Below are 21,670 nucleotides of genomic sequence, written 5' to 3' on the forward strand. Positions count from 1 at the left end.
TGAAGAGATTATAAATAAGATAGAGTAAGTTTTTTTTTTAAATTTGGATCTTTAGAAGGAACTTGCTGAAGTTTTTCTTTCTTTTTTTTTCATACCTTGACAAAAAGTAACAGAAACAACACAGATCTATATTTCAGGAATTCACCAGCTGCAACACAGAATAATGATCTCCTCCTGCATCTGGTGCTGCACTTTCATAGGATTTTATATAAGCAGGTTTCTTGTCTGCCCAGTTCTAATGGGCCATGTGGAGCCAGACCAAAGTTCTGCTGACTACAGTTATCTGATCTGCAGCAGGTAACCAAAAGCAGATTGCAAGTGAAGAATGCAAGAAAAAAGCAGTAATTCATGGTCCCTTCCCCCAGGGCTCTGCCAGTTCCACTTAGGTAATGCTCTAACAATGTTACAGAATAAATTTTGGGGGAAACAATTATCCTTTTTCTGTGGAGGACCCAAAGGGGAGGAAAGCTGGTGGTGTTTGTTGGAATGGCCCTAGAATGTAACAAAGCTTTAAGGAAAGGTGGAGGTAGCTGATTTTCTTTTATTTTTAAATGGAGAGGGTGGGTCTTTGTCTGAGGATAGCAGCGTGGAGACCCAGTGAACCACCAAAACAGAACAAGAATAGGAAAATACACTTTGTGCTCATCTCTGTGAACAAGACCAAGCCAAATGCTGAGTAACAGTGGATTGGGGTCAGTTTGTGATGTGCAGACCTCTGGCTTATGAATATTGAGTCTGAGACGCAGCATCTGATTCTTAGCCATTTATTTTGATTGTAGAAGCCAATCCATTTCATTCAGGGTGCTTTGCCTCCTTTTGTATAGGCAGCCCAGGTGAGGTGTCCTAGCCACATAGGTGCTTGGCAGGGAGATTTATGGTTAAAACAGGTGAAAAGCAGGGGGATACTGTCACCCCCATCCTATCATCTCTTACCTCAGTACTATATCCTGCAGGATACACTGCTCTATTCTGCTTTTTGCAGCCCATCTGTTCCTTATGCTTGTTTAAGAACATTCGTACTTAAGAAATGGCATTTAATTTTATAATTAAAATATAAGTTGGCACTTTTCATTGTTTTCCTGTCTGGCTTTCTATGGCATACTACAAAAAAAATATTTAAGAGGTCTGTGGTTGCAAAGATTTCTGCTTGAGTGGGCTGCATTACTTCTTTCTAATTTTTTTTTTTTAAAGCAGACACAAAACCCCCCAAACATTTTAAAATTAACCACCTTAAGGCTTGATGTAGCTAGTTGAAGACACTGTGGGATTGTAATCCAGAATCACAGAACTAATTTTCTTGTTTTACTTTTAAATTAGAGGATTTTTTTTAATTTTTTTTTTTTTCTTGACTAGAATTGAAATGTTTCAGTTATGAATAATGCCAGGAAGAACCAGCACACTTGAGTGGGCTTAATGAGTTGCATGTGTTTTTGCTGCTTTGTGAACGTGTGTGTGGTGGTGGAGTTTCTGAGACCTGTCACTTAATATATACAGAAATGCATGTTTTATTTATGATGTATTAATTTTAACTATCCTAGCTTTTTTGTTTTATGAGCAGAGTTTCTGCAGAGCCCTAAGATCATTTTAATATGATCAGAAGAAATTTCCACAGACATTGAAGTGCAGAGCTTTATGTCTCATGAAAGTGTAAGAGTAACATGTTTCTTGTCTACATTTATTAGCCTTAAGAAGGCACTGGGTGTTTCTGTCATGACTGAGAAAATACTTAAGGGTAGTTTATTCCTTTTACTGGGTAAATCAGTCATTTGCATTTACAATCCTTGATATTTTATGTCGATTTTAACCAATATTAGGCAGTGTGGAGTATGGACAAAGAGGCAGAAATGTAACTGCTGTGATAAAACTTGAGAACAGGAGCTAACCATAAAACTGTACCCTTTTTTGACAGTCATTTGAAAGGTCAAATTGCAATTCAGAGCATTTTAGTATTCGTGTTTGTTGTTTTTAAGGAAAAAAATTTCCTTAGGAGATTTGGATTTACTTCAGTGCATTTTATGCTGTGTGCATTAGAAAAATTTGTCTCTTTTGCCACATCCTTTTTTTGGTTTATGAGCTGTTTTTTGACCTCTCTAAGAAACTGCTTACTGGAAGGCTGTATTTTAAGCCTTCAATTTAGTGTTCCAGAAAAATATAGGAGTACTTCTGACTAAATCCCCAGTTTTACAGTAACTTGAGAGCAGCACACTGGCAAACAGCTTTTCTAGCGAACATCATTGATTATCTTAGTGCAAAGACACTGAGTACAGCAAAGAAAATTAATGTGGTAAGGTTATTACTTCATTAGAAAAACCAGAAAATATAATCCATGCTCATTAAGTGTGAAAACAAAAATAAAAGCATGTTTTCATTGAAGTGTTTTCATTTTTTAAAAAATGCATAGAAGAGAACAGTTTTACTTAAATCATTCATTGTTGGTCTTTTAAGAAATGACCGAGAGCTGTTTTACAGACTGAAGTGTAATTGTCAGGGTGAGATTCTCCACATTAGAAAGCAAATTGCAACATCTGAAAAAATAGGAAAAATGCTATTTACAGAAGAGTGATGAATAATTTTGAAGCAGCATCCAGAAATCTGATCATGGAAATGCTATGAGTGTGTGTGTATATATATATATATATATATATATATATATATATGTGTATATATATGTGTATATATGTGTATATATATGTGTATGTTTATATATATATGTATATATGTGTGTGTGTGTGTACTACATATGTAAGATGCAATGTATTAATGTTTATATTAAAACATAGTATAGAAAATATATATTGTGCATTACAATAATAATAATAATAATAATAATAATAATAATAATAATAATTTCTTCTCTGTTAAGAATAGATTGTAAATCTTCAGCTTTCACCTAAAGGAGTAGCAGTACAAAGTAAAGACATTGGTGTCCTTTCTATGATTTCTCTAATTTCACAAATGTAAAATGATTGAGGGACAAAAAAAATATAGGATTATTTCTTTTGGAGGGTTTTTTTGTTCTCTAAGCCAAGCTTCCCAAAGTCCATGTTTTCCATGTACATGAAATGAAGGTTATGAAGCAGGTGCCTTTTAGACATGTTTGCTCCAGCATGTGGGTGGGCTGTTCTGGGGAAGGAATGACTGATTTGAAGTTTCTGTGTGGAGTGAGGGATTTGTAGCAAGGGGCAATGGTTGCAGGGCTGGCCCAGAGTTAATTCTCTCTTCTACTTTGCAGCATCACCACTCAGTGGCAGACAGCTCTTAGGAGCAACAGCAGTTCAAGCAATGTTGAGTAATTTAAACAACCCACCATGTGTCTCCCTTGAGTTATAGGAATAATAACATTGATGCAAAAAAATACTCATCATGTTTCAGTAAGTAAGGTGTATTTTAGACTAACAGAGTGATTGATGTTTATTATTATTATTATTATTATTTTATTGTTATTGTTGTTACAGATAGATTGTGCTTGCCTGTTTTGCTTTATTTTTTTAAAATAAAACAAAACAAAACAAAACCATCAAGCAACAAAAAATGAAAAGCAAAAATCAGAATTAAATGAAAACCAAATCAAACAAAAAACCCCTCAATGTTTCAGGCACTGACAACCAAAGCTGTGTGACATGTGGAAGTGACTGTGAAAGTTATTTGGAGTAGGACTTTGTCACTAGAGGGCACTTAGTCACATAAAATTAGCCATCTTTGGGTTGGGTTGGTTTTGGGTTTGTTTTTTTTTTTTTTTTTTTTTTTGGCAATAGTTTCTTTCTCTAAAATATCTTCTAAAACATTTGTTGATTTTGCTGGATTTTATTATTGATTTAAGAGTATGCAAGTATAGGCATAAATATCTGTAAACCTAAGAGTACCAGGGCAGTGATCTGCAGTGAAACATTTCCTTTGGGACAGGAGACAGTGGGGGAAGCTAAGGAGAGGCTGCAGTGTACAGGTTTTAGTGCAAAAAACACTCAGGCTAAAATTATACCAAGAGATTGCTCAATTAGTATTAATTTAATTAATAAAACCTGAAGTGGAACAAATCATCATACTTAGCAGCAGGGGTGCATAATCACAAACACAGACACAATTCTCGAGTATCAAAATCTCTGCTGTAAATTGACAAATGAAAAAAACTCCTGTTATTGCAAACAAACAAAGCCAGAGCCCTCATTTGTGCACACCACTCATGAAGTACAGAGTGGAGTGCACTTTTATAACTGGGTTTAACATACTTGACACTTCACTAGACCACCTAGCTTATTATGCTCCAGTGGTTTGCTCTGCTGGACACCAAAGCAGTGATTTCAGCCTGACCACACAAGGGCATATTGGCAGCTCATGGCATGCCTTTAAAGCTGCCTGTGTGCTGGGAAGTTGTGCACTTTACCTCCTGGCTTCATGGCTGTGATAATTTGCCATGGCACCTCTTTTCTCTGGCGGATAAGCAATTCCAGTGGGCTGGAGAGCTGATGCCCCAAGGGGTGTCCTAAGAGGGTGGGGTTTGCTTTATTTTTTTTCCTGGCTGTTACTGCCAATCACAAAGAGAAAGAAAGCACTGAGGGACCCCATCTGCCAGGCCAGCTTAATGCTGAGGTATGCAGAATGCCCAGTATAAATTTACACATGCTTTCAGCAAGCATGGCATGCAGTCATGGTATGTCTGTTTGTCAGCTCTGTCCTTGGCTCCTGACCAAAGCCTCTCATAGAAGACCTTGGTCCAGTGTTACTTGGGGTTTTTTAGCTGTCTGGGCAGCCTGACAGGTTAATTATCAAAACAATCAGCTGTTGTGAGTGGGTGGAACCAGGGGTGAATATTGCAGGTGTGAACCTGAAGGGGTCTGCGAATGGGAAGGGATGGAAACTGCCAGACCATGGATGATAGAGCTTGTGAAGAAGCAGAAACAGTGACAAGGACCAAATATACTGGAAGCACATGGTTTGTTCTATTTCTAAACCAAACTGCACCAGGTTAAGCCTTTGCTGGAAATTTAAAGTTTTGAAAACACAAGTAGCTACATATGTAAATGGGTTTTTATATTTTCCTGTGTCTCCTGTCTTATATGGAGGGAATGCTACTGGGATGCATGGAAGACATGCAGGTGGGATAATAGAATTGTAACAGCTTGCCAGGATTTCCTGTGTCTTTTCTGCTCAGAACTGTAGCTCATGATTAACAGACATGTATACCCACGGCTACAGTGCTGCCTTTGCATTCATGGACTTGAGGCCAGGTGTGACTCTCTGAATGCCATTTGCATGGCTTCTGTCCCTCCACAAATGGACATGGAAATATTTTCTATTCTCTAGGTCAGAGAAAAACAGTTTAAAAGTCCACAGGTGAGTGTACCCTCTAACAAAACCCAAGGGAATAGATTTCCTGTTGATTTTCTATATCTAAGGAATTTCGAGCAATCCCCTTGGGCAGAACTGAGAATTTAAAGTGCAAGTCAGAGTCAATAACTGTGGATTATCACTTAAGCTGAATACAAGGTCAAAACCATTGGGACAGACTTTTTCTGGGTCCTCATTCATGGTGCTGGCTGTCTGCTATGGCTTACAGGAACTTTGTCCTTGGTGCAGTGGTATCTGCATGAGCACCAAGGTCTGTCCCTCTGTAGTGTGTGCCAGGTACTCAGATGGCTGTATATGTGTTTCACTGCATGGATCATATTGCAGGGCAAGGATTTACAAGCTGGAATTCTTTTTTCTCTGTCTGTCATGATGAACTTCACTGCAGTACACCACCTACCACATTTCCTGGAAAGATGTGGAGAACTACTGAATTCATAATCCCACTGATTGCTAAGAGAAGTTTAAAATGATGTTTTATGAAAACAGGATAAAATTATGCAAGGAATACATATCTGCACTTTTTGTAATAGCAATCCCTACCTAGACTGCAATGTAGAGGAGAATAACACTTCCTACTCTTGGAATCAAAAGAAAGAGATTAGAAATCAGTTCCAATCAGAGTGGTAAGACCAAAGATTTAAAAAATTGGAAAGTGAAGTTTTCTCTAGTTTTGCTGCCTAAGCTTTTTAAGTGGAGCAGGTAGAGGGCAGTAGGTGCTAACATTCAGGATCTCGTCTCCAAAGTCCCAGTGCTGGGCAAACCACTGCTGCTCCTCAGCCTGGATTGTAGGTAACCTGATTTTACAAGGAAATAGACTGGGAACACTCACACAATCTGAGTTAACATAACTCAGCAGCTGGAGCTGTAACAGCTCAAAATGCTAAAAATGAGCCTCTTGGTAGGTCTTAAAAATCAGCAATGAAAATAGTGTAGGCATTGACTGGGGATCTCCATGCAGGTAAACTTTGAAGCTGACACTGATTTTGTCTAACACAGCTAAGATAATTCATGTCTTGTACAGATTTTGTCTTTTGCTCTTAAAATAAATTAAGTGATAAGCATTATTTGCCATGAAAATGAATCTCTAGAAAAAGATTCATTTCAATCTCTAGAAGGAGAAAAAACATAGGAGGATAATGGTATGAACAAAGCTTAATTAAAATATAATTGTATTTAATCAATGCAGTATAATTAAAAATAGTGCTTAAGAGTTCATTTTAATGGCTGTTGGGCTATTTGTATTTTTTAAATTAATATCTGCCTTATGAACAAAGATCCAACTCAGCTCACTCCTCAAAAAGACTCATTTGTTTTTCTCTAGTGATTTTTGTGTAGTTCTAAGGAAGCAGAACCAGTAAACCAGAAAATTGATAGGTGGCAAAAAGTTCCTGTAATGCCTTCTCAACCCTTTGTATTTCCAGCCTGTGGCATTACAGGGTGATCTGGTGTTGGCATCTACCTTAGGGTACTGCAGGTCAATCCCTTGCTCACAGTAAACTTTCCAGGGAATATTGGAAATCACTGAGATCATTGTGTTTGTTTATTTTTCATTACACACGGAGTCTAGTTGTTTTAATATTCAGTAAGTCTGTTCTTCCTATTTCTTGGAAATTTATCTAAGCACTGGTCAGTCCCTGTGGTTGGAGGCTCAACAGGAATGGTCAACAGCATGTGCAGGTGGTGCAAGTTGTTATTGAGGATGTCCAGGCTCTGAAGGGTTTTAAACTATTGCCTTTCTTTTTTAGCTATCCTGTGTTGTTGCACATGCACACAGCAGCAACACTGCCTGAGACCCAAGCTCTGTCTTGCTCAATATCCTAGCAGCAAAGTGAAACCTTCTCTCGTTACTTTCTCAAACTCCAGCAGTTTGTGTTGCAGAAACTTCCTGTGCCAGAGGTGCTTTTTGTTTGCTCATCAGCCCCAAAAGGATCTCCCGTCTCTCAGCTTGTTCAGTTGTCCCCTGAATCCATGTAGAGTTTTAGCAGCTGTAGCATCCCCTGGCAAAGAGCTCCTGAGCTTCCTTTCTCAGTTGCATGGAGAGCTGCTTCCTCATGTTTGTTTTCCACCTGCCATCTGCCTGCTTCATCTGATGCCCCCAGCCTTGTGTTACAGTGGGCAGCAGCCAGTTCTGATTCACCCCTTCTCTGTCACTCAAGATTTTACAGATGCCTATCATATCTCCTCTGGATCATTGCTTTCCCATGTTTTGTAGTTGTTGCTCCTTGTAAGCCAGTTTATCCTTTCAGTCCATCCTCTTTTCTTCTTCTTCAGCTGTGTGGAAGGATCAGAATTGCAGATAATATTTAAGATGCAAGTGTGTGAATATGCAGAAACACAATAGTTGCCTTTGAGGTTTTCTCTGGTCTTCAATTTGCTTTCTCTACTAGTGAGCAGGAAGATGATGTTTACACAGAAGTTTTACCATCCAAAGATCTAATTTCTGGGTAGCAGTGTGCTTGTAATTCAGTTCAGAGTCCACTACTTTTGAGTCTAAATTAAGCTTTCCCCTACAATATTCCTAGCATAATTTTGTATAAATTGTGCTTCATATGTCATTTTATTATGATGCTACTCTCATAGAAAGTTCTTTAGCCTCCATCATTTCTACTCCAAATAGTTTAATATCATCAGCAAATATTGTCTCTTCCCTGTTTGTTCCCTTTCTCAGGTGAATTCAGAACAAGTTGAAGACCACTGATATCCTCAACATGAGGCAGCAGGACTCCACTGGCAATTTTCTTCCACAGTGAAATTTGACTGTCCTCTCTCATATTCCTATGCCCTGTTTCCTATGTTTTCAACAGCTGCTTTTCCAAATCTGTACAAAGGTGTTCACTCTAGTTCTGTGCCTGCCAGGTTTCCTTAAGAAACCTTGTAAGAGAGATATTATCAAATACCTTTTGGAAAGCCAAATATATGATGTATCTGAGTATTTAAAAAAAATAAAAATTAAAAAAAAAAAAAAAAAAAAAGGAAAAAACCAGAATGCCATAAAATACAAGCCCTAAAAGAAAATAGCTGGTTGTCAAGGGAGTTTTTTTATCCCTGCACATGTGAACTATTCAGTCAGATGCTGAGGGATCTGAAGCAGCTGGGCAGATAAGGGCTCTGAGCACATGGAATTATAGGAGGTTTGTGCTGATGGGGACTTCTCATTGTCCCCACTGCTGTTTCCAGCTAGGTGTCTTGATCTGCACAGCTGATGTGGCTGCTCTGAGCTCATGTGGTTGAAAATCATCCTATCAGGCAAGATGAAAAATTCTAGCTGAGTCAGGACTGTGATGTGTCTTGACCTGCACTGCAGGTGCACTAGTGGCCAGCACATGGGAGGAGGAAGAGCACATCCCTGCAGCTGCAGCAAGGGCTGGGCATTGGGAAGCTTAGACCAATGATAGCAGGAAGCCCTAAGAAATTATGTTTGTCTGTAGCTTGTATAAAGGAGTATTTTTAGCTAAGATTATTTGGGTCTTGAGTGTGTGTAGGTGGCTGCATGATGGAATAAGTTTTCCAATAAAGAAATAGTAGTCCATACTGGATTTGTAGAACTGGTCTAGTCTCTTCTCAGAAATGAGAACTGAAAATGAAGGGATTTCTTTATAACTTATATTTTTTCTGTCTGTCTTGATTTCTTCTGTGATGAGCCTAGCTTCCATTACAACAGTAAGTTAGTTGCTATGTTTAATCTAAGCTTGGCTTTATACAGGTTTTTAATGTGATTCTGGGAGCTAGTTATCTGTAATCCATGGGAGAAAAAACATTGCAAGTAGGAACATTAGTGGTATGCTTGTATGAAGAGAAGAAATATTAAGCTCTGAGGTGTTTGCATCTCTTTCTTCCATAGTCTCTGACTGTACATCTAATTAACCAGCCATTTAAAAATATTAAGCACTTCTTTCAACCCCTGCCAGGAACATCAATATGTAAAATTAATTTCTCTTAAGATTTGCCTCTCACATGCTTGCAACATTTGGACCTAGACTTTAAATTATAAACAATCCACGGTATACAAATTACTTTAATTATAGCAGTAGGTCAGTATGTTAGTGATGCCCAAAAGTTATGTGGGGGGTGGATGCTCATTTATAACATTTTCTTTTTTAGATTCCTAGGAAGGCAGGAAGTTCAGTCCTCTCAAAACTGCTTTTTTACCCTTCACTAAATATTTAAGCAATAGCAATTGGTGTGGCTTTAGTCCAAAATGATTTCTAATCTGAAGAGAATTTTTCCACATTTCATTTGTGTTTCTTTTCACATTCTTAAATCAGATTTCATATAGAGTATTATGTCCATTGGAACTAAATAATAATAATAAGCTAAACAGAAATATGCATTTTCCCTTAGTCTTGGACATATGCAAACACCTTGTCCCTGCAGTTAGCAGGAAGTTATTGCCAGGTTGGTAAACACATACAAAAATGACAGTGTTCTCCTGCAGAAGAAAAGAGAAATGTTTCGTCCTGAGTGGTCACTTCATTAGAAATCAGTAATTTACATGTGAATAAAGTCACCATATTATGGTACTGTGTTGCTTAGTACTTGCTGAAGCTTACTTTGGTCAGTAATTCTCATGCTGATTCATGTCAGGCTTGGAGAATTAATTTTACTGCCTGGAAAAGAATGCAGTTCACTAGGGAAGAATAAACAAGGTGGGCTCTTTCAGTCATAGAAAACCATGTTGAATCACTTGGTGCAAAGGACTCTCTCAGAAATATTTTCAGCTTTGCAGCTGGCACATTAATCTTGCCCTCAGTTTGGGGTATCATCAGAGCTACCAGAATTAGTACACACAACCAAACCAGGACTGGGTCAGCTTGTTTCTGAAATCAGTCTGCCAGTCACGAACACGACTGCAATTCTGAATTCTGCCTCTCCTTGCTGAGCCTGGCATGGCACATCCTATGGAAAGATTGTTGTCTGAAGGCTGCTGTGTAAGTAGTAGTTGTTTGCTGTGTGCTCACATTCCCATAGGTCTCCACAGTACTGCACCTGCACATTTATGGATGCAAATTGTACCTCAGCACCAGTTTTGGTATGTGCATATGGCCCTTTGCAAGCAGCAGCAGTATATTTTGTAGGCAGAAACTGCTGGCATGTACAAAACCTGCAGGTGTGGTTTTAAAGCTTATTTTACCCTCTGTACATGAAAAGGATGCACTGTACCTGAGAGCATCTACTTAGACTGCCCAAGTGATCAAACTGATCCAGGGCAGCATTTATGCTTTTGGTGTTGGGGTACTTTGCATTTTCTGGGTACTGAAAACCTTACCATATACCACCTTGCTGTTGTCATTTTGAGTCTCTGTTTAATTGAAAAGAATCATTTAACTGTGTTTCCAGAGGGTATGTTGAGTTCAGTTCTCATACACATTTCTCCAGCTGAACTTGCTTCATCACCCCTGCTGCTTTCACTTTTGAGCACTGCCAGTATCCTCAGGGGTGCAGCAAGGATGGCACACAGAGGGAGGCTCAACAGGCATCCCTAAAGTGAGAAAAAGGCTCCTCCCAAGCAGAGAATGGTGCTGTTTGTGAGGCTTGGAGCATCAGGGTGTTTCACCTGCAGGAGAGGAGGCGGCTGCAATTATCCACAGTAGGTGCAATATATACCCAGTTTATACACAGCTGCCCAAAGCTAGAGGTAGGGCAGATTGCAAGTCTGAGCTACAGGTTTGCCTTTAAAGACACTAAGCATAAAAGAATATTTTTTTGCATAATTTCAAATGAGCTCTCATATAGTGGTGGTGAATCCTTTACAGACTGGCCTTCTGAATTGATTTTAGGTTTCTGAAGAAGTGTTGTCATGAGATCTTGATTAAATAACTGCTGACAGTTCTCTCTAACATGAATTTTCTTTTACTTCTACATTATTGTATAATTTTTCTTTTCCCTAATCAACTACCTTGGATGATACAGTTTGAATTTTCTGATCTTCAGAGAACATTACTAACGATCTTACATGTTTTTATATATCATTGCACTTTCCTTGTTGAGGATTGCTTGTGCATCATCAGCTCTTCTTGTAAGGAGCTCTTTAAAAATCATACTTTTAGTGAAAAAAACAAGAAAAAAAAAAACCACAACAGCAACAACAAAAACACCAAAACCAAACAGTGCTAAAGTTAGTGCATAAAGTCAGATAAATATGGTTCCTAGGAGAACAAACTATCTTTGCCTAAGAACCTTATTTCCTTATTTCTTATTTCCTTATTTCTGAGGGTCCATAATCTTTTCTTGTAGTGGAGAATCTGTGGAAAGAAGAGGTTCTATCATGCTCTAGACAATAAAAATTGACTCAAGTTACATTATTAAATAAGTAGCCTTGTTTGATAATGTAATCTTCTTTGGTAATATTTAAGTAATGTAGTCATAAATGGCAAGCATAAAAACTGTGTATCCTCTCATAATTTGCATTCACGTAGTGGAAATTGATTACTTAGATTAACTGCTGTTACCAAATTATAAATCCATTTGAGAACTGAATCTGTAGCAGTGAATGAGGTTCCTGCCCTCTTTTTCCTTCCCCAAGTTCTTTTGAGCAGCACAAACCTGAATCCTTGTGCATCTTGGATGCATATTATGTTCTCAGTCATGGATGACCTTTTACAAATGACTTCCAATAGCTGCAGCTGAAGTCAGCCACAAGATTTGGTGGTAAAAGGTCATATTCCAGTTATACAAAATGTAGATAAATTTGCACTCCCTGCAGCAACTGATTGCTGTAGGTTTTTGGTTTGTATCTGACCAATTTTAATTCAAAGCTATGCATTAGAAAAGGTTATGTTCTAACTTTGTTTCTCTTTGCCTTTCTTCACTTAATTTTCTTTCACTATAAAATTATTTAGTTTGCAGAATTTTTTTACTTTTCCAGTTGTTAAAGTTCTATTTCATAGGGTTCCTATTTCACCTTTTCCTTTTTCCCCTCTCTTCTTTACTAGTGGATTAACTACAGATTATTCCTTGTAAGTGTGAGTAGTATCTTTCAGTTATTGTCAGGTTCTCACTGGGGAATATTCTACTTCTGACTGGAATGAGTTCAGAGAAGTTCTTTGAGGCCATTCTGCTAAGAGTATGCCTTAGAGTGTCACATTTAGACCTTAAACAAAGAAACAAGGAAGATTTAAACAACTACAGTTTGTTTATGTAGGCATAACTCAGAATGAGTCGTAAATTAAAAGAATATTTACTCTCATCACCACTGGTTACTTCCTGCCCTTATGTTGTACAGACAATTCTTCTTCTTTTTATTTTCTGAAATACAGAAACTGTAGACTAAGGCTTCCCATGGTGACTTTGCCGTGGGACTCTGCTTTGTAATTAGTGCCAAGAAGCTGAATTTTTCCATCCCTGTTTGGGCTTGCTGTGTACTTTACATGCTCACACTACTGCTGCTGATTCACACTAGAGAATCTTTGCAGCTCAGCTGCTTGTGGTGCAGCTGTCCTAGCAGGTGAGCCAAATTAAGTTTCTCTGGGCTTGTGTGCTGCTTCCCATTGGTACTGGTACCTTCATGTGCCATTTCCATGGTGTTCTAATCAAGATTATGTCAGTATAGTGTTCTCCAGAGGTGGAGATCAACTCATCTTTGCTACCAGTGAAAAACCAATATCTGACCATGATGATGACCAGGATGATGAGAACTCCATGAGGCTTTGCCTTGAGGTGGTTAATTGGACTGCAAATTTCAACTGCACTCATATCCCTTATCTGGATAGGGGTAACCATATGTTCTCAATATGAATAGAACCCAAGCAGGAATCAAAACCAAAGCCAGACTACTGCAATGTTTCAGTCCACTGTGAGCCCAGCTGCCTAAGACCACAGCAGGGTATATTAAAGAGAGAGCTGTATGTCCACAGCTTTGTTTCTGTCTGAGCATGTGGATTCAAGCTCCAGCTTCTCTCCATGGTCTTTTCTATCATGACAGCTCTTACTGTGATGTTCTTAGAGTAAAAACCCAGACAGTTTTCCTTTGTTGGGAAAAAAATCAGTCAACCACCCAAGGCCATGTGGTTGGAGCTCTGAGGAACCTGGTCAAGTGAAAGGTGTCCCTGCCCATGGCAGCAGGGTTAGAATTAGGAGATCTTGAATGGCACTTCCAACCCAACCCATTGTATGATTTTATGGTCTCTCGCAGAATGATGTACTAAGAACCCTGATACAGGAAACTGAAACAGGTGTGTAGAAACAGCTTCCTTTGTGTCAAAGCCTGGAAACCTATTTTTTATTTTTAATACAACTGAATAAGCAATTGAGCTTGGCATAGGAGCACAGTCAAAAAGCTATTTTAACAGATGATGTGACCTACCCTGCAGATGATCATTGCTTAAAGCAGCATAAAGCACCATACATAACTAGCAACATGAAAGGGGAGACTTTGTGGTTTGTATGAGTTCAGATGAAAAAGCAATGGCCCTTGCAGTGTGGGAACTGAGAATTTTTACCATTGGATTTGGATCACATTGTGACAGAATTTGAAAAAATGCATCTACTAAGACATCATTAATTGAGCTTTGCTTGTGTATTACAGATGAATAGGAATGTGTAATTTGCTCCATTCAGTTCCTTCAGAGTGCAGGAATGTGAAAAAAGTAGTGAAGCATTTGGATAAAAGGAAAAAAAACTTTTCAAAGCAGTTGCACAGTGAGCTGTAAAACAAAATTGAAACAAACTACTCTTGTTGTTAGACACAGGATGAATGCCAAATAGGCATTGAAAATATGTGCCATGTGCAGCTGGAAACCATCCAAATCATGATATCAATATTGTGTTGATGTTACAACCAAATACACTGTTTGGCACGTTTCCATTATCTCAAATCTTCCATCCTTAAAGGAAAAATATGACAAATTTTTGCTTTCCCTTTTCCCAGTTATAGAAAGCACAGCCTTCTGGAAGAAAACTGGCAAACAAGGCTGCTTACTAATTCCATTAGCGGGCATCCTGGCAATTCTGTCTCATTTAAAAATTTTTATTACTGCTGATGAGGCAGAGAGCAGGTAAAACTTCAAATTTTTAATTAATTTATCTCCTCGCCCTAAGTACAGTTACACAATGTTAGTCAATGCAGGATTTGGTCCAGGAATGGATTTATACCCCCACCTCCTTTTTGTGCTCAACAGAATTAATGAATGAGAACCCTCAGTCTTATTAAGACTAATGTTCCTTTGTCAGTCCAATTTTTTTTTTCCTTTGGGGTTCCTTCTTGTTATGACTTTGTTAGGTGGAAACTGAATGGTCTATGTTAATCAGCACAAGACATTTGGCTACTCAAGCTTTCGTAAATGTTTGGTTTCCCAGGGTCCTTTGAACCTCCCAGGGAACAGTTCTGCATCCTTATTAGAGACTGACAATTAAAGGTCTGTTTTCATATCAAAAGTAATCACGAAAAATTAGCCAGGGAGACCTTGGAATGCTGTGAGAGTCTCAGTGTTTTGAGATGGCCAACTTTCCTTCATTTCCTTCAATCAGTATCAACTTAGGTTTCTTTTTATGTTTCCTTCTGCCAAGGGCAACTTATGAGTTGGCATTGTGACAACTGAGAATGATTATGCAATACCATGAAGATGTGATTAATATATTTTAGGCCACTGTAATCATATTCAGTTGCATAATTATCATTGAGGTGCAACAGTAAGCTAAACTGGGTTTTGAAGGCAATGGTATAAATGAGCACTTTTAGTTTATTGAATTTCTTGTTAGAAGGAGGAAGAAATGATGTGCAGACCTGCAAGAGCTGTGTTGCTTACACACTTCAGAGACTCTGCTGATAATACATAGGAAATGTATGGTTCTGCCCTAAATATTTTAATCTTTGTGTGCCAAGTTACAGGCTTTCACAGAAGATATCTGTTAATGTCACACCTTGTCTGTTAAAAGCCTGAAAAACAAATCTGAGTGTTTCTTTCCCAGACTCTTGTGCCATGGGTATTTGCTGCAGAAGTTTATCAAAAATGAGTGCTTTGATTTGCTTACACTTCTCAGAATCTGTGCTGGTAGATCAGAACTGCAGCAATCAAAGTGGGGTGGGTCAAAACTTAATAGCTTGCACGTGTGTTTAAGCCTAGAAACATGAAGTAAAAGTTGAAGTTGGTAGGGTTTACTTCACAAACTGGAAAAACAAAACTAAATCAATATTGGAGCACCAAATTCCCGCTTCACAAATTATTTTGTTAGAAGTAGCATTCCCACTTGAAATTAAGTGAATATGGCTGTTCCAGATTATGCATACAGCAGTTTCAGAGCAAGGCTGGGGGTCCCTTTTGCCCCCTGAGAGATCCACACTATTCTCAGTCTTGCTGGAAACCCTAAGAACAGAGAAACAGACTAAGCATTTCTGTTCATCCCCTGCCTTTCTGCCATGCCACAAATATTAGAAGAATTACCTGAAGACTTAAGGAAGCAAACTTTTTATTCCAGAGCTTTTATTTTGACATTGATGATGAAAGTATATAAAAACTTGAAGTATATAAATTTGGATTTGAGTTTTGGAAGGAAAAAAAAAAATTTTGTTGCTAGGTCTTATAGCAGTCATGCCACATAAATTGGCAGATCTGTATACTTAAGGGATTTTTCTCTCTAATTAAATGCAGTAATAATGTCTGGCCTTTTGAAATGAAATCTTTGGTTTTTTCATCTACATACATACAGAACAAACATGCTGTCAAAATCCTTAATGTATCCAACTATTTGAACATAAAAAACAGCATCAAGCTGTTATTTGTTCTGTTGGAGTGTACTCATATTTCCAATCTGAATCTTTTGTACCTGGTGATCTTAATTATATTTGAGCTGGAAGTAGTTTAACATTAAAGGGAATTACAGCAGATTAATCTGTAAACCTGCACAAATATCACATTCCTTTGTAAGGAGGTAAGCAGGGCATAGAGTGCATAATTATGTGTTGCTCTCTGTGTAGGCTGTGTGCATAAGGCTGAGGAGCTGGTGCTGCCATTCCTCGTGACAGCAGCAATTATGGCACACTCTCATGTCTTGCAGCTGTCAGTTGCATTAGGAAACATACATTATTCCTCTCAGTAAGGTAATCTTTTAATCATGGACAAGCAACCAGAAAAAAAAAAAAAATTGAAAAAACCAACTTGCCCTGGAAACAGGAATTAGTATACTAATTAGTGTATGAACATACAGAGAAATCTTTTAAACAATGTTTGTTGTAACTTTTTTCTAAAGTGATATAGCTTGAGGTCAACCCAAGAAGGCCATTTATCTCAACCAGTCAACCACCCACTACACTTTTTGCTACTAGAGAGACAAAAGAAAATCACAAAAAATTAGTTGGTAGAGATATGTTTCTCCAGTCCTGATGCAAACCATCACTGGAATCCAGTTGCAGCAGTCTGGCCTCAGCTAGCACGGTAGGAAAGCACAGTGTCAGCAAACAAGAGTGATAGTTTGTACTGGTAAAAATAACTTTGGAATCACAAAGTATCAGTTATTTGTCTATGATTAAGGCCTTTGGACTTGACTGTGACTTTAAGGCTGCTCAGGTGGCACTATTGAGCCCATTTAGGAACAGTTTGCAAGATGACAGGAAAATGAAATTTCAGAAGAAATACAGAAGAGCAAGTGTGAGCTGCAGAAGGTATGCTCTGGGACTGCACTACTGGGCAGCTTCATGTAAGTTTTCAGATGGCAGTAAATTTCCCACTCAGTTTGATGTTGTTGCATAGGCTGCTACCTCTTTGCAGCAGCTTGGGAAAAACTGTCAAAAATTTTAAATTTAGCATGTGTACATCTACCAGAAATTAAACTTCTTGCAAGTGTCAAGTATTACCTGAATTTCATGAGACTGACATAGGTGTTGTCCATAGGACTGGCTGACATGTTTTGACAGTTCTGGTTTTGTCAGTGTCCCAATTCTATATGTCCTTTGAGTTAGCAGCAGTCTCTCCAGTGGTGTTTTTTGAATCCTGCTGGTGAATGCTGATGGTCACCACAAATGATCACAAGGCACCGACACAGGAACATCCTCCTCAAAACTGAGAGTGCCAAAAATAAAACAGATAAGATAATTCTGAGAATTTAAAAAAAATAAAATAAAATAAAATAAAATGGCAAACAAAAAAAAAACCCAAAGCAGGATTTAAATTCTGCCCACTTTCAATGGCCTTGTCCTGCCCTACAATTAGCCTCTGTCAGCTGGAAACTGAACCCCCTTTCAACGTTGTAGGTGTCATGTTCTTTCACTGCTTTTTGTGATGTTTATTCTAAAACAATAGTACAGTACACACCAGGACCTTGCAGATTTCCCTATGCAATAGTGCCAATATATTTCCACCCTAATTTGCAGAGTGTCTGTTTTTACAGACCTTGGTCCCTCCTGAGCACAAGTGCTGACTCTGCCAGATGCACATAGTTGTTCTGTGATGAGGACAAGGATCATCTAGTGAATAAATGGAGAGCTCAGTATTCAATTTAGTGGTGACCTTGAATTTGATCTCTCTTCTATCCTTAACAGCCCAGTCAATCTCTGTCCTGTTTAACCCATGTCACCATGGCTGCTGTATCATACAGCCTCTTCTGCAACTGCCTTTGCCTTGGTACTGTACATTTAAATCACCAAAAGAAAGAGAACAAGGAAAGAATTAACCATAAATTCTTCTTCACCTTTTTCTTAATAGTGTCAGGAATGGCTGCACAGGTCTTTCCCAGTCTTTCTGTTCTTCTTTTTATATTTGGCTGAGGTAGAAACCACAAGATTGATTGATAATTCAATTTGCATCTTGAGGGATCACTGGAAATACAATGGCATGAAAGGCTACTCTGGCAGAGCACACTTTTCCCTCAGGGCTGACTTTGGAAACTCATTGATGTCACTTCCTTCCTCAGTCAGCAAGTGAATTTTCACTAATTCTCAAGACCAGCTGTCCATGCTGTCAACAGAAAGTTATTAAAATTCCTTTAAAGTGAATCAAAATAGCCTAAAAACAAATGTACTGGGAAACAGGAAAGCATCAGTATTCAAAGTCCACAAACCTTTGAGCAAAATAGTGTTGATCTAACCAGAGATTTCAAACACACTGCTTTCCTAGCAACTTGTATATCATTAGAGAATGCTAAAAACACATACTCCTTTAATCTTCTATCACCAACAATCTATTTGGCTAAAATATTTGTTACAACAATAAATCTTATTTCTCCTAAAGATGAACTCAGGCATGAATGAGGGAATACATTTTAAGAAGTAAACGAGAGTTCTGTGGAGTTTTTTAAAAAATACAATTTTTATATTTAGGAAATAAAAACACAACACAAGCATGCAGGAAGTAATTATCATAAGAGACAATCTTATAGCCTGAAGTAATTATCTTCATCTGAATAATCTATAATGCTTTCATCGAAAAGAGGAGTATTCTCAGGGATGGGAAGAGAGGATCATTTTCCTTTAAGTAGAGTCTTTATATTGTATTTTAACACTTTATATATTTTCACCTCATTTTAAAAATTCTGTTTGTGCCACACTTATCAATATGGAAAATTTTTGTTGAAATGGAGTATCCTTTCCAGGGCTGGAGATGGCAGCCACCCAAGCTGGGCAGGCTCCTGTGACAGTTAATAGTGATACTGACAGGTTGTAAGTCCTGTCCTATCATTATTATTTTTAAAAACCCTCTGGGTGCACGTAGCCTAGCTGGATGGGCAAGTGAGAAATTCCTGACTTTCCCCAATATGTGTGGATGGTCTCCAGTAGGAAACTGATACCAGCTGCCCTTTTGACAACCAGTGCATGGGAGCAGTAAATGAAGCAAATTACTGCCCCTTTTGGTTGGAAAGCAACAAACAGGTTTGAGGTGTCCTTGCTGCTCGAGTCCAAGGCAAGTTGTGTAGAAAAGCAGTGTTCAGTCTAGGTTTTGATTTTATCTCCAGGAGCACTCTGAAGGACGCTGCAGAAGAAGGCCAGAATAAGGAAACAAGACCATAATTCAACTTGCCACTTTGTGGATAATATCAGGATAGAATTTCTCCCTGGGCCAGCTGGTGCTGAGCCTCAGTCTTGACACAGGCATTTGATTTTATTTTAAGGTAATGGCAGAAGTTGCTTTTCTACTCCAGTGGTCAAATCCTGATTGGATACCAGCATCCAGGTCATGTAGTACATCTTGCAACATTAAGAGGCTTCATACTATATATTAGAATTATTTTTCTCCCCTTTGAATGTTTAAATTTCTTGTGGTGTTCCAGGTTAGCAAGATTGGCTACCTATCTTCTTTCTATCACATCTTTTTTATAAGAGAGGTTTGTATTTCTTTTATTTTAGGTGTATTTCCATTTCAAACTATCAAGTAATTTCTACATGTTAAATTAATTATAGGTTTTGATTATTTTTTACTAATTTACTGTTTGCTGCTTATTGCTCTGCAAGTCCCCTATCATATTGATTAGAATATATGCAAACTAATTATTTTCTTTCCCTTTCAGAGTCCGGAAAAAAACTGCAACAAGAGACAATTAATCAGGTATTTAGAAATTTCATACTTTTTGTTAACTTAATTTTTCAGGCAGAAGAGTAGTGGCAAGTAGAAAGGAGAACTTCACCAGATACACTAATATTAACCATACAGGTGTGCAAAGGAGCAGACAACTGGCTGGTTCTGCAGATGTGTTGGATTCACAAGTGTAGTCGTCATTTTTATCTAAGATTTGCCATTTAAACAATTTAGTTCATCTACTTCCCAGCGTGTTGGTGCTGAGGACAAAGCCCAGAGGTAATTTGCTCATTATCAAATTTTCAGTATTCAAATTATCAGTATCAAATTTTGTAGCACAAGATTATGCTTTTTTATTTCCTTCTGTTTGCTAGTATTCCTTTTAAAGGGCAGAAAGCTATTGATACAAATAACTGAAGAGCACATGTAAGCTGTGTATCTCAGTGTTTCTTAGGTTATTTCTGCCATGAATTTTCATTGAGGCTGCACTAAACTGTGACATTGCTTGCAGAGGCATTTTCCGCCTGTACAAAGAGTAATTACTTAGGAAAAAACCTTTATATATTGTAATTAGTAATTTCAGCATCAGGAAAAGCATATAGGAACTAAACTGTAAAAACTTCTAACCAGAAGGAGAGGAGGGAACAGAGTTTGCTTTCCTCAATTGCATGCCCTTGTGGATCAAAAGGATCTGACTCCACAGAAGTGTTCATGCTTGTCATTCTTTGGCTTCTTGTCCTCTTGCTGAACACTGTTATCCAGATGGCAAATAAAAGGGCATCTGGATTGTTTGTGAGGTTTATTTTGAAATTCTACTTAAAAAGTGATCATTAAAATATTTGCAGTCCAGCAATTACCCTCCCTTGAGCCATCTTCCCTCTAAGCTATATATATCAAGGCATTGCTGTAAGTACATCACAGTTAGCTGGGAACTGATCAGCAAGATGAAGGACTAACCTGACAGGGGACTGACCACCTCAATATTGAGAAACTGACAAATAGATATTTAGTCCAGAATATGGCATTGCATAAGCAAAGGAAGTCTTTCACTTTTTAAAATAACTGCAGAAATATTTTGGAATTTACTGGGAGTTCTGTGCTTTGACTGAGAGTTTATAACCTAGAACAAGTCTAATTAACTTTTATAACCAAAACTGCATTTTAAAATTAGCCTGAAATGTCTTGCAAAGCCACTTTTGGGAGTCTTTGTTGGCCAGAAGGGGGGGCACTTGTATTTTTAAACCACAACTTGAGGCAACATTGGCCATGTGTTGATTGAAGACCTAATTCTGCTCTGTGCATGCCATCGCCCTTTCTGAGGAAGAATGTATTGTGATTTTTAAAAAAAAAATTGCCACATTTTGAATGGTTGGCTCATGTGCTGTACTTTGTGTGTTCAGTCTTGGTCTTTTCCCACATGCTGCTGTCTTGCCTTCTTGAATGGTTCACCTGCTCTGTCTCTCTGCAGTTAACCTAAGAGTGCATGATTTTGTAAGAATATTGTATTGTCTTCATATGATGAATGTAACTAAATAATGCTGTAAAAAGTTGATTTGTAGGCATTCCCATTTAAATGGATACTACTTAAGCTGGTGATGTCACATTCCATAGGAAGTTCCTTTGGATATCCAAGAACTGGAAGAGTGTTTCATAACAGAAATCAACTTAATTTTCAAGTCTGTCATTTACGACACAATTACAAAAGCACTTCATATTTGATTTGTTGTTTAATTGCTTCAACAAAAATATTTAAACTGGTGTTGATCCTGATGGATTATCTGTTGTTGAAGGATTCATTTTATTTTCAACGCTGAACTTAAAACTTTATATTCAGAGTAAGATCCTTTAGTCCCCTTTAAGTTCAGTTCAGTAACAGTGAGTTA

The 21,670-nt window shown here is 38.0% G+C and overlaps 1 protein-coding gene across 3 annotated transcripts in view; it reads left to right on the top strand.

The window, feature by feature from the left end:
* Positions 1 to 21,670, top strand: part of CHST9 (carbohydrate sulfotransferase 9) — an 84,851-nt gene that overhangs the window by 49,044 nt on the left and 14,137 nt on the right. For 2 of the 3 annotated variants that reach the window (XM_056484069.1, XM_056484070.1), the window contains one exon: positions 19,780 to 19,817. The exons of the other annotated variant lie outside the window; for it this stretch is intronic. In XM_056484069.1, coding sequence (XP_056340044.1) covers positions 19,780 to 19,817 — 38 coding nt within the window. The remainder of the gene's footprint in view (positions 1 to 19,779; positions 19,818 to 21,670) is intronic. 3 annotated transcript variants of the gene reach the window in all.

Source organism: Oenanthe melanoleuca, chromosome 2 (genome assembly GCF_029582105.1).
Source record: "Oenanthe melanoleuca isolate GR-GAL-2019-014 chromosome 2, OMel1.0, whole genome shotgun sequence".
Classification (NCBI taxonomy): domain Eukaryota; kingdom Metazoa; phylum Chordata; class Aves; order Passeriformes; family Muscicapidae; genus Oenanthe; species Oenanthe melanoleuca.